Source organism: Tricharina praecox, assembly GCF_024521635.1.
Source record: "Tricharina praecox strain CBS 144465 chromosome Unknown BZA05scaffold_3, whole genome shotgun sequence".
NCBI lineage: Eukaryota > Fungi > Ascomycota > Pezizomycetes > Pezizales > Pyronemataceae > Tricharina > Tricharina praecox.
The window spans coordinates 1,844,815-1,858,940 of record NW_026250405.1 but is presented as its reverse complement, the minus strand read 5'-3'; the positions used below and the strand labels follow the sequence as shown (position 1 = coordinate 1,858,940).

Below are 14,126 nucleotides of genomic sequence, written 5' to 3'. Positions count from 1 at the left end.
ATATAGAGGGTGTTTTGGGAGTCTCTACGTGACTGTGGCCGACTGGCATGTATGTAGCTACAAGGTCTGTCGCGAAGTACATATGTTACCTCGAGTGAGCCAATGATCATGATTCATGGTTCACTCGACCGACAACTCTTGTGGTGGAAAGCACTCTGGCACTAGAAACCGCGCTTCCTCTCACTTTTGTAGATAGATCCTCCAAGCCTGTCAAAGAGATAAGCAATATAGCTGCATAGCCCGCCCACGGTTCAACCAGGCTCGCGTTGCCTCGCGTAATTGGCCAAGAGGACCCATCCTTGAGCTGGAACACCGACGCATCCTGCACTTCATCGATAGGAATCAGGCTAGAAGTCATCGTGTATTCCATGCTAACACCACCAGCCAGGGCCCAGAATACGAGGATGATTTAGGTGACGATCCTAATAAGCAGGGCCACCAGCCACACCGACCACACCAACAACATCCATAAATCCTCGTCGTCACCACAACACCGCGAAACAACTGTCCAGGCCAAGGATGTATCCCTTGGAACGGAGCATGAGGTGCAGATAGGAATACATGGGTTTATGTACTACAGAGAAGGGCGGCCAATAATCGGTGTTGTCGTTGGCTGAGATCACCAAGGTACAGTACTCTCAGTTTCTGAATCTTGACATAAACCTACCAGGTAAGAAAATCTAACCATCGTGACATGAAGCTTAGTAGTATCATCTACCCGGGCGGTCAAGATGGTCAACGATGTGGGCGCAGATCAATGGTGGGAAGGTAACGGGTGCGTCTGTAGCAAGGATGTGTTCTATGCCACTGGGCAGAATTATTCTTCTTTAGATGGGCCGGCGCATCTACAGATGGACCGGCCCGTGTATAGGTGGGTCGGATCTCACAACTGGCCGAACCATGGATAGATTTTTTCCGGCTCCTTGGCTGGCCCAGGAGCCAGATATCTCACCCTGGGCCAGACTACCCATAGAATTTTGCCCCAGTGGGCTGGCCTAGGAATAGAATTGTATGCTGAACCCGAAACCGGCTAGTAATATTACGGGCTCGAGATCACCACCACCACCACCACCACCACTGCTGCTGGCTGTACTGTTACGGTACCACTTTGGCGACTACATTCGGCAGTACCAATCCCCATTAAGCATCAATTGAATTGAATTATCACACCCCCGAGTTCTCCTCTTTCTCAGAGCCGATCCTTCTACTACGACACCATCAAGTAGTGCAGTCGATGAAGTCTTTGTCCGCCGTGGTCGCTTCCTGCGGGGCGGTGGTAATAGAACACTTCATCTTGCACGTTCTGTAGGGTTCGGCTTCCGGTACAATTAACCTTTGTCATGTATTCTGTAGCTCGTTTCGTCATCGATCCTTAAAGCTCCTGAAATGTTGCTGCTGAAAACGCAGAGATGCAACATCCACGGCGGACATGATTTTAACGGGTGTATTGTAGGCTGTTGTTGGTTTGATGTCTGGGTTGCTGACGAGAATTGGTTCAGGCTAAGAAAATTTCAAGTTTGCTAGCCGTTTTCGGCGGAGACAACCTGTCTAAAGTTGGGCCAGCCCAGGAACCGGAAAAAATCTACCCATGGTCCGGCCAGTGGTGAGAATCGACCCACCTTTAGATGAGCTGCGTGTCTAAACCTGGGCCAGCCCATCTACAGATGGCTAATTCTGCCCAGTGGCTTAGAACAGATATAAATGCGAAGGTGTGGCGAAAGATTTCACGATCGGGTCAAGCAGTGCACTGCCGCAGATTCTGCCAACCCTCTCCTAGAGTACCGTCATGTCGATAATTCACGATCAGTACCGATACACTGGTAGGGGCCGAGGCAAGTAGTTGCGCAGCGGGCGCGGAAGATGTGAAATTGGTTCGCTTTCTTTTGCTCTTTTCTATTCGCTAGTGTAGTATTCTCTCGCGGGTAGGCGAGGGACGCCGATTAGCTAGTCTCGCAGCGGTGGCTCTCTTTGGCGTGGACATCGTGATCTACTTAGGTCCATAGATATGTCAATAAAATTATTCCCCTCCCCCCTACACACTGGCGATTACCTGGACTCGGCCCGCGGCAAGGTTTCGCGACGCCGCCAGCTAGCTGCCGCGTAGCATAGATAGGCTCCGGTAAGGCGACGCTCGGCACCGCAGGCCCCGAGGCGCAGCGGACTAAGCCGGTCTGCTCCACACAATTGTGCGATTGCGCTCATGATAGCACCATAAGGAGCATTTTTTATCCTACAAATTATCGTACACTGCCCAAGCAATATCTTGGTGAATTGTTACCATTCGTCAAGGTTACTCGCACTCACTTTTTAGTACGGTGCGCAAAAGCACCTTCTGCATTTCTCACTTTCAACCGCCGCGATCATTCTCTCGCGCATAGATCACAAGACCATTTCGGTAGCAACAAATTATGCTGAGAGGAACCCTCGATAGTATAACAACACCTGCATACCGAGTACAATGTTTTACATAGTAGGCCTAGGCAAAATCCGCCGGTCTAAGTCGTGGGAACGAGAAACACGGTAAAGGAAGGACTGGTTATCGAACGGCGAAGGAGCGACACTTCGGGGAGCAGGCCGAAGGGCAGCGGACTGATCGTGGAGGTAGCAGGAGGCGCAGAAGTGAAAGAAGTACTATGACGCCGCCACTCTTTTAGGGTCATGCCGGATCCACTGGAAGGACTGCCAAATGGAACACGAATCATGATGGCACATTGATCTCTAACTCAGCCGAAACCCAAACGCGTCAATCCACGTACGCGAAAACGCGGGGGTCGCAAACGCGAAGTCACACCAGCCCCTCCAGTCGTAGGTATGAAGCGCGGAGACCACAAGTACTCCACACACCACACTACGAGATCCAACGTGGTTACCGGCATAATAAGAAAGAACATACACCGTCCGACATCAGTCCAACTATGATTTATATACCACGCGAGTGTAGATCAGAAGCTACCAGTATGTTCCGATACTAAAACCAACATCCCAGCCGCCCGCAATGTCGGCGAGTGGCCGGATACTCCGCCTTCAATTTTGGTAGATGTGGTAGCATCATAGAATATTACTCTAACACGCTGTTGGTTTAGATTGGTTCTTCCCTGAGTCATAATTGTCATATAGCTCCCCGAGTCGCATGCAGTCAAACGTTCATCATTATCATGTCACATTGTTCCAGTTCTGGTTATTTCCTGCTCGGCTCTGCAACTACACTTCGGTGTTGGCACTGTTGGGTGAAGACGATGGGAGCCCCAGTAGTTGGTGACACTTCTGAACAATGACGTTTGTGTGGATGTTATTCAAAGAACGAACTACAGTGAAAAAGCAAGTACTAGTACAGGAGAACAAGAGACCGCAGCCAATCTCCAGCTCCAGCCACCACTGCTACGTATCTGCGAACCGGTACTGCATGTCACACTCAGCAATCCGCCTCGTCGGCCGAGAAGTCAATATTCATATAATTGAAATGGGCCTCATTGATACCCGTCAGCCCTACGACAGAATACGAATTAGCACGAGCCTCCAATTCTCAGCAACACACCACTCACCCGCATTCGCCGTTGCGTGCGCCACATTGCACGTGGGATCCTCGCCGCCGTCGCACTGGACAATATTCTCAGCCGTGACCGGGTCGGTGCTCATCCAGTATTCGGTTGCCATATGGCGGTATCCCTCAGCAGGGGTCAGATCCTGCGGCACGTTGTCGTCCGTGTGTGTGAGGCGGAAGAGCTTTTCCTTCGGAACCAAGGCCTCGACGAAGGCAATGAAGGCGGGGTTCCCGACACGCGGCGAGGCGAGGGAGTATGCCGTGACTTTCCCCGGGAACGCCTTCGCGATCGTGGGCGCAGACATGGTCGTAAGCGCGCCGCCGAGCGAGTGCCCCGTGATCGTGATGGTGTAGTCTGGGTTCCTGCCGAGGGCGGTGCGCAGCTGGCTCACGACCGCGGCGGCTACGGCGTTCCACTGCTGCTGGAAGCCTTGGTGTACCTGTGCGTATCGTCAGTGGTCATCCCAAAAACGCATGCGCAATGTGAGCGAGCCGTACAGTGCAGCCCGTGCAACCATCCGCGCCCGGCGAGGTGTACGGAACAAGCGTGTTTCTCAGGTCGATGATCGCATCCAATATCCCACCAGTTCCACGAAACGCGACCTGCACGTTGGAATTCGTCAGTAGACAGCCAAATCTCGCACCGCACGTAGGCAAAATAGTGGATTCGGAGGGCCGTGTGTACATACTACAATCTCCTTCCTCGAGTCGTCCCTAGAAATGAAGCCGTCGGTATCATATTGCGAATTTCGGATGGTATAGAGCCTTGTAGTTCCGACGGGCGATGCGCACCGGTTCTGATATGCGCCGTGGGAGAGTTGCGCTGCACGGACAAACTCCTGGAAGAGCTCTTGCGAGACTGCACGCCTGTGGATCTCTGGGCCTGGCAGAGCGAATGTGGTAGTTGCGAGCAACGAAATACAGGCGGCGGTAATGTCTAGAGTGAACTTCATCGTGGTTTGAAAGTCGAGTTGAATGGGTGAGAATCTTTCGACTGCTGTCGTGCGGCTGGATGATGCTCTACCGAACTTGAAGGGCTTCATGGAAGCTTTATATCTAGGTACCTCCATGTATTCCACGGATTCGGCGAGAGTCGATCGCAGCGACGACGACGGTGACAATAACTGATCCGAGGCCACGGCCCGAGAGAAACATGCAAACGGTTATGGAGGCGGAAAAATAACGTCCGCCACTGCAGGAGAAACTCGTACCCTCAAGACGGACCCGTCAATACCTACAGCTAACACGACGGCTCGGTGCACGTGTGGAAAAAGCCAGCCTGATGCGAGAGATGTTGTGGTGAGCATTGCTGCCTCGGTATATATTCCGGGGTCCGAATATATTACAGTACTGGCCTAGAATAGATTTTGATATGCATAAGCCTCTCGGCGAATTTTTGTGACAAAGAAGTGTTACTCTTCTGTGTGTGAGCAGTTTTAATCTCGGGCTAATCCGGTGGGGAATGTCGTCTATGTATACGGGGAAGCCGATACCGAGGCGCACGTAACAACCCTCGATGAAACACATGTATTCACTTGGACTACCGATACCGATCCTCTCGCTTGAAGATATTTGGCAGGGGCCTCGTATCCTCGTGACCGCATCGTGGTGAACGCGTTGTTTGATGCTCGGTTACTTTTTAAAAGTAGGCGTTAGTTAAACTATCAGGACCGAAGGCCACCTTGTGTTTTAAACGGCAAGTGGATCAGGCCCGCGAAATAACACTTCACTTTACTTGCTGTCGGCTATTAAAGTTTGACTAAGGCGCACAATGTAAATTCGGACGAGCACCCGACGACAAATCACAAAACATCACACGAATCCGCAGCCCGCAGGAACACATTATCCACCACGCGAGCGAGAAATCCGGCCCGAGGCGGATTGCCAGGAGAAGTGGGGCGCCGCATCGGACTGGCCGGTACCGGGGCTTTCACCTCGACTGGCCAGGGTGGGCAGGAAAAGGAGTTTGTTGGTTCGCCATAGTCTAGATAGGCTACATGCGAAATGAAACAGGAAGATCTCTCGCGAGCGAGCGAGAAATTCAGCGAGGCAGAGCATGTCCTGTGGATTTCGAAGATTTCCCCATTAAAAAACTATTGCAACGAAAAACGTTTGTCAGGCTGACGGCACAACGATGACTACCGGTACCGAATCTCGCAAGCTTTGACCCACAGACAGACGAGAATTCTCGCCACTGTCCAGTTTCCAGGAAATCAGCCCCACAAAAGGTGCTACGGTAGTTTTATTTACACAGCAGAGATTAAATCATCAAGGCGAAGGACTCAGTAGGAGAGCCTGATGCATTTTGACTGTAGACGAGTGATACCGTGGTGTTGGCGGAGGAGGTCAGTACGGTAGCACCTTCTTCGGAGAGACTGTGACTCGAATCTCATGGTTATACGGTAGGTACTCCATCAGTTCCTCCGTCTCGGATTACCGAAATTCTCCGCCGCCGTTGTCGTACCGCTTGGTCCATCTATTTTTGTCCATCACGAGCTGTTCCAAGCTCGGTATCGGCATGTAGCAAGAACAGAAGTGGAGCTTCCGAACTTCACGATGGTACCTGGTTGGGTGCGCTCACGATGAGGAGCGGAGCCGATCTTGAAGAGACGGCACACAGATCGGCCGATTCGCCGCCGCAAGTGCGGTAATGCGACATGTCCATCTATGAGGCGTAGGTATGCGTCTAGGTACCTTGCGTGCTTCGGCGCCACGCTGCTCTGACGACTACAGACTATCTATGATAGTGGCGGCAGAAGTAACGTAACAGCTCTCACCGCCCAGTCGTCGCCCCGCGGAAATAGCGATCGCCACAGTGAAGGTACGAGACGATGACCGCCGTTTCGCACGGCCAAAGTTAGTTACTCAGACCCTGAGGTAAACGTATGCGACAAGCTTTGGCCACCATGAGGTTACCAGGCTTCAGTCGCCCCTCCAATGACACTGGTTTCGGTGACAGGTTACCTACCACAGCATTCCACAGTGGTGGTTTGCTACGCTGGGATAATTCTCGCTTGCCCGCCACTGTGGCTGCCGGAAGACCCTTATGAGCACGAGTCGTTAGATCACGTAGGTATGTCCCTTAGCTATGTATGTACAGCCGCAGATCCAACTTCCATGACGTCGTCGATGGCCACCCACCGCCCACCCACCAGATCACGTCAAGTGCCTCCAGGCATTTCATCACGTCGACATACGGTGGCGAACGTGTAAACCAGGGGCATGATGATATATATTCCTCGGTGGTTTGGTTCCTCGGTTTGGACTTTCTCTCTGGCAAAGAAACAGCTATGCTAAGAACAGACAATTATTGACTCGCAGAGACGATGATGGTTCGGCCGATCCTCTCAAAACTGGAGGAACAAGAGTCTCCTCCCGAGGCACTCGCCGGCGTCGAGCCGGCGCCGAATACGAAGCGAAGATGCGTCTCGAGCGCATGTATACCCTGTCGGCGTCGAAAATCCAAGGCGAGTCTTTGCCCCCCCCCCCCCGTATCATCCACATTCACGAGGGATGGGGACTTTGACTAACTCCGGCCACTACCCCCAGTGCGATGGAGCCATGCCGGCTTGCGCGACATGCAAGGCCGTGTATCGAATGGAGTGTATGTATGATTTTGACGGAGATGGTCGTCGGCGGCGTCGCAAGAGCATTCCCGGCGGCGGCGAGGGGCGGAACACTAACTCGCTCGACGAAACCGTACCGCGGATCCGTACTGCGGCGGAAACCGAGGTTGAAAGCATCGTCGAGCAGCTGTGGCCAACCGGTTCGCTGCAATCAATCACTTCGACGGCGACGACGGCAGTGGAATTCATCAAGCACGAGAAGCGCAAGTCGATTCCCGAGCCAGTCAAAGAGCCCGCGGGAATCGTAGTGAAGAACGTCGGGGAGCTGCAGGTCGACGAGGAAGGTGCAGTGCGGCACTATGGGTATTCTTCGAATTTGGGGTCAATTCGGTCCCGGTCGCGGAAGACGTACCAAAGCTCTTGCGAGATGCAAGGAGTGGATTGGACGACAGTCACTACGGACGACAAACTGATTTTCGACCTACTGGTAAGAAGCACTTCATGTGAGACCATTTCAACTAACAAATCTCCAGGATCTGTACTTTACGTGGCACCATCCCGTCCACGTCCTTTTCTCGACGTCCTGCTTCTTGACGGACATGCGCAGGCGACGAAAGAAGTACTGTAGTCCGCTGCTCTTCAATGCCGTACTGGCGCTTGCCTGTCACTACTCAACGAACGTCGACGCGCGCGCCAACCCTGCCGACCCCTCCACCAGAGGCGACCACTTCTTCGGGGAAGCGCAACGATTGCTCTTAGCTGAGGAGAGCCATTCATCGCTCACGGTAACGCAAGCGTTGGCGCTGATGGCGGCACGAGAGGCAGGATGTGGTCGGGACGCCACGAGCTGGATGTATTTGGGCCGGTCGTTGCATGTAGCTTTAGACCTTGGATTGCACCTTCCGCTGGAGGCCAGCACCACCATGTTTACACTGACGGAAGTGGAGGTGCGTCGGATCACCTTCTGGGCATTATTCGTGATGGACAAGTAAGGATCGCCTCTTCTCCATTGATCACAACGTTTCCTGGACTGGTATTGAACGGCTGATCGTCTGTTCTTCCGTGGAAGGCAATGGTCGATGCATTTCGGGAGGATCCCACAGCTTCCCTGCAGCGTCGTCGGTATCCCGAAGCCGAACATCATCCAGGAGCTCGAGAACGACGCGTGGACGGCCCCGGATGGGTCGCGCCGTCCGTGCCAGGTCATGCAAATCGCGACGCAATACGCAGAGCTCGCTGAAGTCCTCGGAGACGCCTTGCGGGTGCTGCATTCGCCTCGACAACAGTTGGACGCCGTCAAGTTGAAGGAGTACCATACACGGCTAAAGATCTGGCGGGAAAAGATCCCGAAATCTCTGGACCCACAGCAGAATGCAGTTCCCGCCGTCTTTGTCCTGCAGTGAGTTTTTTCTTTCTCTCTTTCTTTCTCCCCAACCATCACGCACGCTCAGCTCCTAATCGCGTAGCACAGCATGTTCTACCACTCCATAATCCTCCTGATCTTCCGACCGTTCGAGCACCAACACCTCAGTTCCTTCACCGACAGTCCGCGGCAAATAAGCGTCAACGCGGCCATCGAGACCTGCACGATCTACAGCTACCTCCGGAACGCGCGCTTCGACAAGCGCCCAGTGTGCATGGTTCCGCACATGCTGCTCTCGGCGGCACTAGTCTTCGTCCAAGAAAGCATGATGCTGAACGGCAGCGGCAGCGGTAGAGGCGGTACTTCGCAAGCGCTTTCGTTCACGGATGGTCACGGCCCGATCGCATCGTTCGCGGCCAATCTCGAGGAGTGCGTGGTGGGACTCCGCGACATGTCGTCCACGTGGGAATTAGCGGAGCAGGCGCTGCGTGTGATCTCGAGACGTGCTGCGACGATCGAACCGCCGCCGCCGCCGCCGCCCAGACCGAGAATGGCTTTGCATTCCGAGACGATTTCATCGTCGTCGGCATCGGGGAGTATCTCCTCTGCGCAGGAATCGCCCCTGCCCGTTGGTATGCGCCGTGACAGCGGTGATCTCGGTACGAACATGATCGATTCTGCCGAGTGCGATCTCATGGATTGTGGTACCGGTTCGGCGGGGTCGAGCGACGACTCCGGCGGGCTCATTGGGAAGGGTGGCTGTGACGCTGGTGCTGGCGGTATTGCAGCCAGTATAGACGAAACGACGACTATCGAGGACATACTTAAAGAGGTGGGAGGGGAAATGAGCTTGGGGTTGGACATCTGGGGCGTGACATAAGGCTTAGGAAGCGTATTATCGGGTGTGGAACCTTGATCGGAGAGCACTCAATTTAATTTTTAATGATTCGACCGCTATGCTGGTGCTGGATGCTTTCGGTTTTCCCTGCGCAAGACGTTGAACCGCTTCGTGGAATGTGACATGACCGGAGAAAAACTCCTATCGTCGCCCCTACTTAGAAACAAGTGCTCATCGCATCGCAGCGCCTAGTGTGCAGCGGGGGAGGCGCTGGGGTCACTTCGTGGCGTCTGTTGAGTTGTAAGAGTTTCCAGGTTTTAAACTCCGCTGGTTAGTTCAGCCACTGATTGTATCGCTACGGTGTGACTATATACGCGAAGACACGTACCGGTAATTATTGAAGCGAGTCAAGCGATGATAGTGGTGAATCGTGATATGTATCTCAAGGCTAGGTGGTGTTCACTCGAGGTGGAGCAAATGATGCCCGCGCCAAGACGGTGCCATGTAACCTTATACCAGTATAACCGACATCAGAGTGGAGTAGAGTAGTAGCTCCCCACGGCGAAGAGGGTGAACTTTTGAAGCAGGATGAAGACGATGAGGATCGAACGCAGTGGAATGGCCAATTGGAGGCGTCCAGCGACCGGACGAGTCACGACGTAGCAGGATTCCCCTTGCTGCCAGCTCTTCCAATCGCTGGGCGACATGGAGAATGTGCACTTCCGCATCCAACGGAGCCCGCATGAAGTCAAAGCGATAACACTTCCACAACCGGGTTCCAATGGTTCCGTCAAACTGGCTGCTGGAATGGGAATGAACGTGCAACCGAGACATTGTGCCCCTGTACAGTGGTGAGTGCCGGACCGGACGGGCGGGCGGCGGGACGACGGCGGGGTTGGAATGTACTCCAGATGGGTTCGCGCGGTGCGGGTTCTGTTGGGCTGTGGGGTATGTGGGTATATGGGTATGTGGTTGGAAGTAAGAACACGTGGTATACATCGAGTGAATGAGAATCCGAGTAGATCCGTATATCTACATCGGGTGGGAAGGTATGCGAGCAAATTAGCATGCATTGCGGAGTAAATTAGGATGAATTGAGTGGGTAAGCATCCAGGTAACCGGTACCCACAGTTACTCGTGTCGTGTATGACACTCCAAATGCGTATGCAGCGGGTCCCGCGCTTTCCTGGGTTCTCTGCTTTGCCGCCGTTAACTTTTGGGATCGAAGCATGATTCTCTGGACGGCACTTCCTGGAGGGGGAAAAGCTGCAGGTGACATGCTTTCTTTTTCCGTCTCCTTCCCCATTCTTCCCGGGAATCCACAACGTCTTGCAAGTCGCTGGAAGAGACCCGCAGGAAGAGCGGTGAGTCGTGAGTGGCCGCTGAGCGAATGTGCATTAGTGGGTGTAGATATGTAAGAACTGCAGATACCTACGTTGCTTAGTCGGACGGCCCCCCATCGCCCCCACGCCACTCCGGCATGGCAGAGAGCCCATGTTGAATTCGGCGAGGGAGACGCTTTTGTCGTTTCGTCATGTTGCCCTTGACAGAGGAGTCAGTGAGACGGGATAGCTTACAGAGATCCTGTCGTGCTTTGTTGTCCCACCAACCTCTCTCCGTCTCGGAGTTCTTCGCCGCCTCGCATTGGATTTCTTCGCCGCCTCGCATTGGATTTCTTCGCCGCCTCGCATTGGATTTCTTCGCCGCCTCGCATTGGATCTCTTCGCCGCCTCGCATTGGATTTCTTCGCCGTCTCGCATTCCATTCACGTTGCATGAGAAACGTCTTCCCTGCCGATGGTACGCATGCCTATTTCTATACCTTGAATCTCAGCCCCGGCCGGCAATGGTGTATGGAACATGGAAGGGATTCTCTCCTCGCTCCTTCCGCACTCCCGGGTTGGCTGTCGCCGTCGTTCGGATTGGCGTTGGATTGGGTTGGTTCGTGCCAACCTGCACGTGTCTGCATATGCGGAACATCGTGTAGTGGCAGTTAGTTCCAGTAGGAGATAACAGCCTATGTAACGACATGTATGGTACAAAATGGGAGCTGGCGGGATTGCCAGGGGGGGTTTATAAGGAGTGGCGTCGTCCTACACACACACTGACACACTCGCACACTCCTACACACACTTCACCGACAACCGGAATAATCTTCACGACCGAATCAAACAACCGCGACAATGTCCGAGTCAATCGAGGTCGATCCTGCCGTGGTATGTGGCGACAAAGTGCTGCCGAGACCGAGTCCTCGCCTCGTCCCGTCCCGTCTCGTCCCGTTTCACGCGCTCGCGCTGACTCGGTCGCCCCGCGGCCCCGTGATATCTAGCTCGCCGATAGCAACACCGACTACGCCAGCTCCGGCTACGACACGAGCACCGCTAGTCTTTCCTCCTCGATAAACGAGTACGTGTTCGAGAATGGACGGCGCTACCACTCCTACTTTGGCGTCAACAAGAACCCGATGCCCACGGACGAGAAGGAGCAGGACCGGCTAGACCTGCACCACGAGATCATGCTCAACCTCCTCGGCGGCGAGATCCACCTAGCGCCGGTCGAGAGCCCGCAGCGGATCCTTGACGTGGGCACCGGTACCGGAATCTGGGCGATCGATGCGGCCGACAAGTTCCCCGCCGCCGAGGTGATCGGCACAGATCTGAGCCCGATCCAGCCGAGATGGGTCCCGCCGAACTGCCGGTTCGAGGTCGACGATGCCGAGCTCGAGTGGACGTTCAAACCCGAGTCGTTCGACTTCGTGCATGCGCGTAATCTCGCGCAGAGTATCAGTGACTGGAAGAAGCTCATGGGGGAGATCTACCGGTGCACGCAACCCGGGGGAATTGTCGAGTTGGCGGAGCTGGGTGTAATTACTTCCTTGAATATCTTCTTTTTCTCTGGATTCGGGGGCTAAGTCTTCGGCAGGGCGAGATCTTCTGCGACGACGACACGATGTCCGACGATAACGCGTTCAAGCGGATCGCGTACCAGCTGAACCAAGTCGCTTTACCCAAGATCGGGCGACCGGCCGCGACCTCGGCACTGCTGAAGGCGCGTCTCGAAGACGCCGGTTTCGTCGACGTGCACGTTACCACTAAGAAGCACCCGTTCGGGCCGTGGCCCAAGGACCGCAGACTGAAGAACGTGGGCGCCATGGCTCTGTTGATGAGTGAGACCGGTGTCGAGGCGTATGCCCTCGCCGCGTTGACCAGGATCCTCGAGATGGACCCCACTGAGGCCGCGCAACTGTGTCGCGATGGTCTGGCGGCAGTGAAGAATAAGAATACGCACATGTATTCGCTCTTGTGAGTACCCTTCCTACGGTGACTAAGTAGCAGATGGAGTACTGACGGGTAGTGCAGCCACGTCGCATACGGCCGCAAGCCCGAGTAGTGGACGATCGGAAGGAGGGCAGTGGGAGGTTTAATGAGATTGTTTTTGCTGTATGCCACGCATAATGAGAACCCAATATTGATATCCATGAAAGACGTTCGAACCAAAGCAATGTTTTACATCCCATCCCGTTCCCAAATAACCCAACCTTTCCATGCGTCCCGCAGAAGAGAAAGAAAGAAAATATTAATACAAGCCACAACACAAGAGACAAAAGCCGGTAAACAAAAAAAACCCAGATACCGCCAACCCAACCCCGCTAGAAATCAAAAACGAAAAACAAGAAAAAACAAAGCGCCGAGTCCCCAACAATCAGAACAAACCTCCATCCCATCAGATACCCCTTACATGCCTGACCTGGTTCCTCGGCCTGTACGAGACACTCTTCCTGCGCTCCCTTCCGCTGGCGACATTGACCACGACCACGGCCTCACAGTCCCTCGCCCTATGCCCAAACTCATGGCAATTATCGCACCTGTGCGTGGTGGTGTCACTCGCCCTCTCCACAACAACGAGCCTCTCCCTACTCGTAAACTCCCTCTCCCTACTGGACCCCAGACTGGAGCTACTATGTCTAAACCCCTGCTCGACTCTGCGGCGTGCCCCGTCCTCGAGCAACCTCAGATCCGCAACCCTCCTCTCATCGCGACTATTACGCTCGCGCACCACCCGTCGCGCCTCCTCGTCGATCCACCGCTCGCTCGCAATCCTGCGCTCAACCTCGGCGCGCACCTCGCGATCCCGCTGGCGAGAAGGGTCCGAGCACTCCCACTCTCCCTCCCCCTCGCAGGACTCGAGCAAGACCTGTCGCCTTATCTCCTCGCTCGTCGGCGCGAGGAGCTCGGCAATCGCTGCGGCGGTCGCGGTCGTGTCCACCTGCTGCGTCGTCGGGGATGAGGGTGCGATCACGGTGGCCGCTGGCACGGACGAGTACGTGTAGGTGTTGTAGCTCGACGGGGGCAGGTAGATGTTCGTCGTTGCGGGGGCGGGCGGCGCGGGAACGAGGATCGTACGCGGAACGGAGGAGCGCTCGACCATGACGGAGCCGCGGCGGGTCCGCCGTGCTGGGGTGGGACGGTCGTCGGTGTAGCTTGTCTCGACGACGCCGAAGCAGCAGACTTTGCGGTCGTAGGGGGTGGTCATTTTGGTTGGCTGGCGGAAGTGGGTGGTTGGGTGATGGCTTGTTGGGTTGGTTGGCTAGTTGGATGGAAGCTAGCTGGTTGGTTTGGTCGTCTGGCTGTCTGGTTGTCTGGTTGTCTAGTTCTCCGACTGTCTGGCTGTCTGGCTGTCTGGCTGTCTGGCTGTCTTGTTATCTGGCTCTCTTGTTTTCTGGTTGTCTGGTTGTCTGGTTATCTGGCTGGTTTATATGTAAATATGTCTGATCCGGTGATGTGAACTGATGATGCTGGTGATGATGAATGATAAACAA

At 54.5% G+C, this 14,126-nt stretch overlaps 4 protein-coding genes across 4 annotated transcripts; 3 read left to right on the top strand and 1 right to left on the bottom strand.

The window, feature by feature from the left end:
* Positions 1-3,412: 3,412 nt before the first annotated feature.
* On the bottom strand, positions 3,413-4,494 carry BZA05DRAFT_441904 (alpha/beta-hydrolase; the record flags this gene model as incomplete). Its single annotated transcript, XM_051486703.1, has 4 exons — positions 3,413-3,486; positions 3,543-3,981; positions 4,040-4,144; positions 4,231-4,494. The coding sequence occupies 4 exons, from the start codon at positions 4,492-4,494 to the stop codon at positions 3,413-3,415; spliced, it is 882 nt and encodes a 293-aa protein (XP_051343244.1).
* A 2,370-nt stretch (positions 4,495-6,864) lies between these two features.
* Positions 6,865-8,786, top strand: BZA05DRAFT_312824 (fungal-specific transcription factor domain-containing protein; the record flags this gene model as incomplete). The annotated part of the gene is made up of 5 exons (XM_051480342.1): positions 6,865-7,032; positions 7,091-7,594; positions 7,641-8,095; positions 8,177-8,506; positions 8,579-8,786. Coding segments are annotated over 5 exons (1,665 nt in total), but the record flags the coding sequence as incomplete, so codon positions are not given.
* Positions 8,787-11,424: 2,638 nt separating this feature from the next.
* On the top strand, positions 11,425-12,781 carry BZA05DRAFT_387767 (S-adenosyl-L-methionine-dependent methyltransferase). Its single transcript, XM_051482611.1, has 4 exons — positions 11,425-11,523; positions 11,637-12,170; positions 12,230-12,609; positions 12,667-12,781. Exons 1-4 carry the CDS (start codon positions 11,491-11,493, stop codon positions 12,695-12,697), a joined length of 978 nt encoding a protein of 325 aa, XP_051343242.1. The 5' UTR covers positions 11,425-11,490; the 3' UTR covers positions 12,698-12,781.
* BZA05DRAFT_387765 (uncharacterized protein) lies at positions 12,782-13,990 on the top strand (the record flags this gene model as incomplete). Its single annotated transcript, XM_051482610.1, has 1 exon — positions 12,782-13,990. One exon carries the CDS (start codon positions 12,785-12,787, stop codon positions 13,592-13,594), a length of 810 nt encoding a protein of 269 aa, XP_051343241.1. The 3' UTR covers positions 13,595-13,990.
* Between the last annotated feature and the right edge of the window lie 136 nt (positions 13,991-14,126).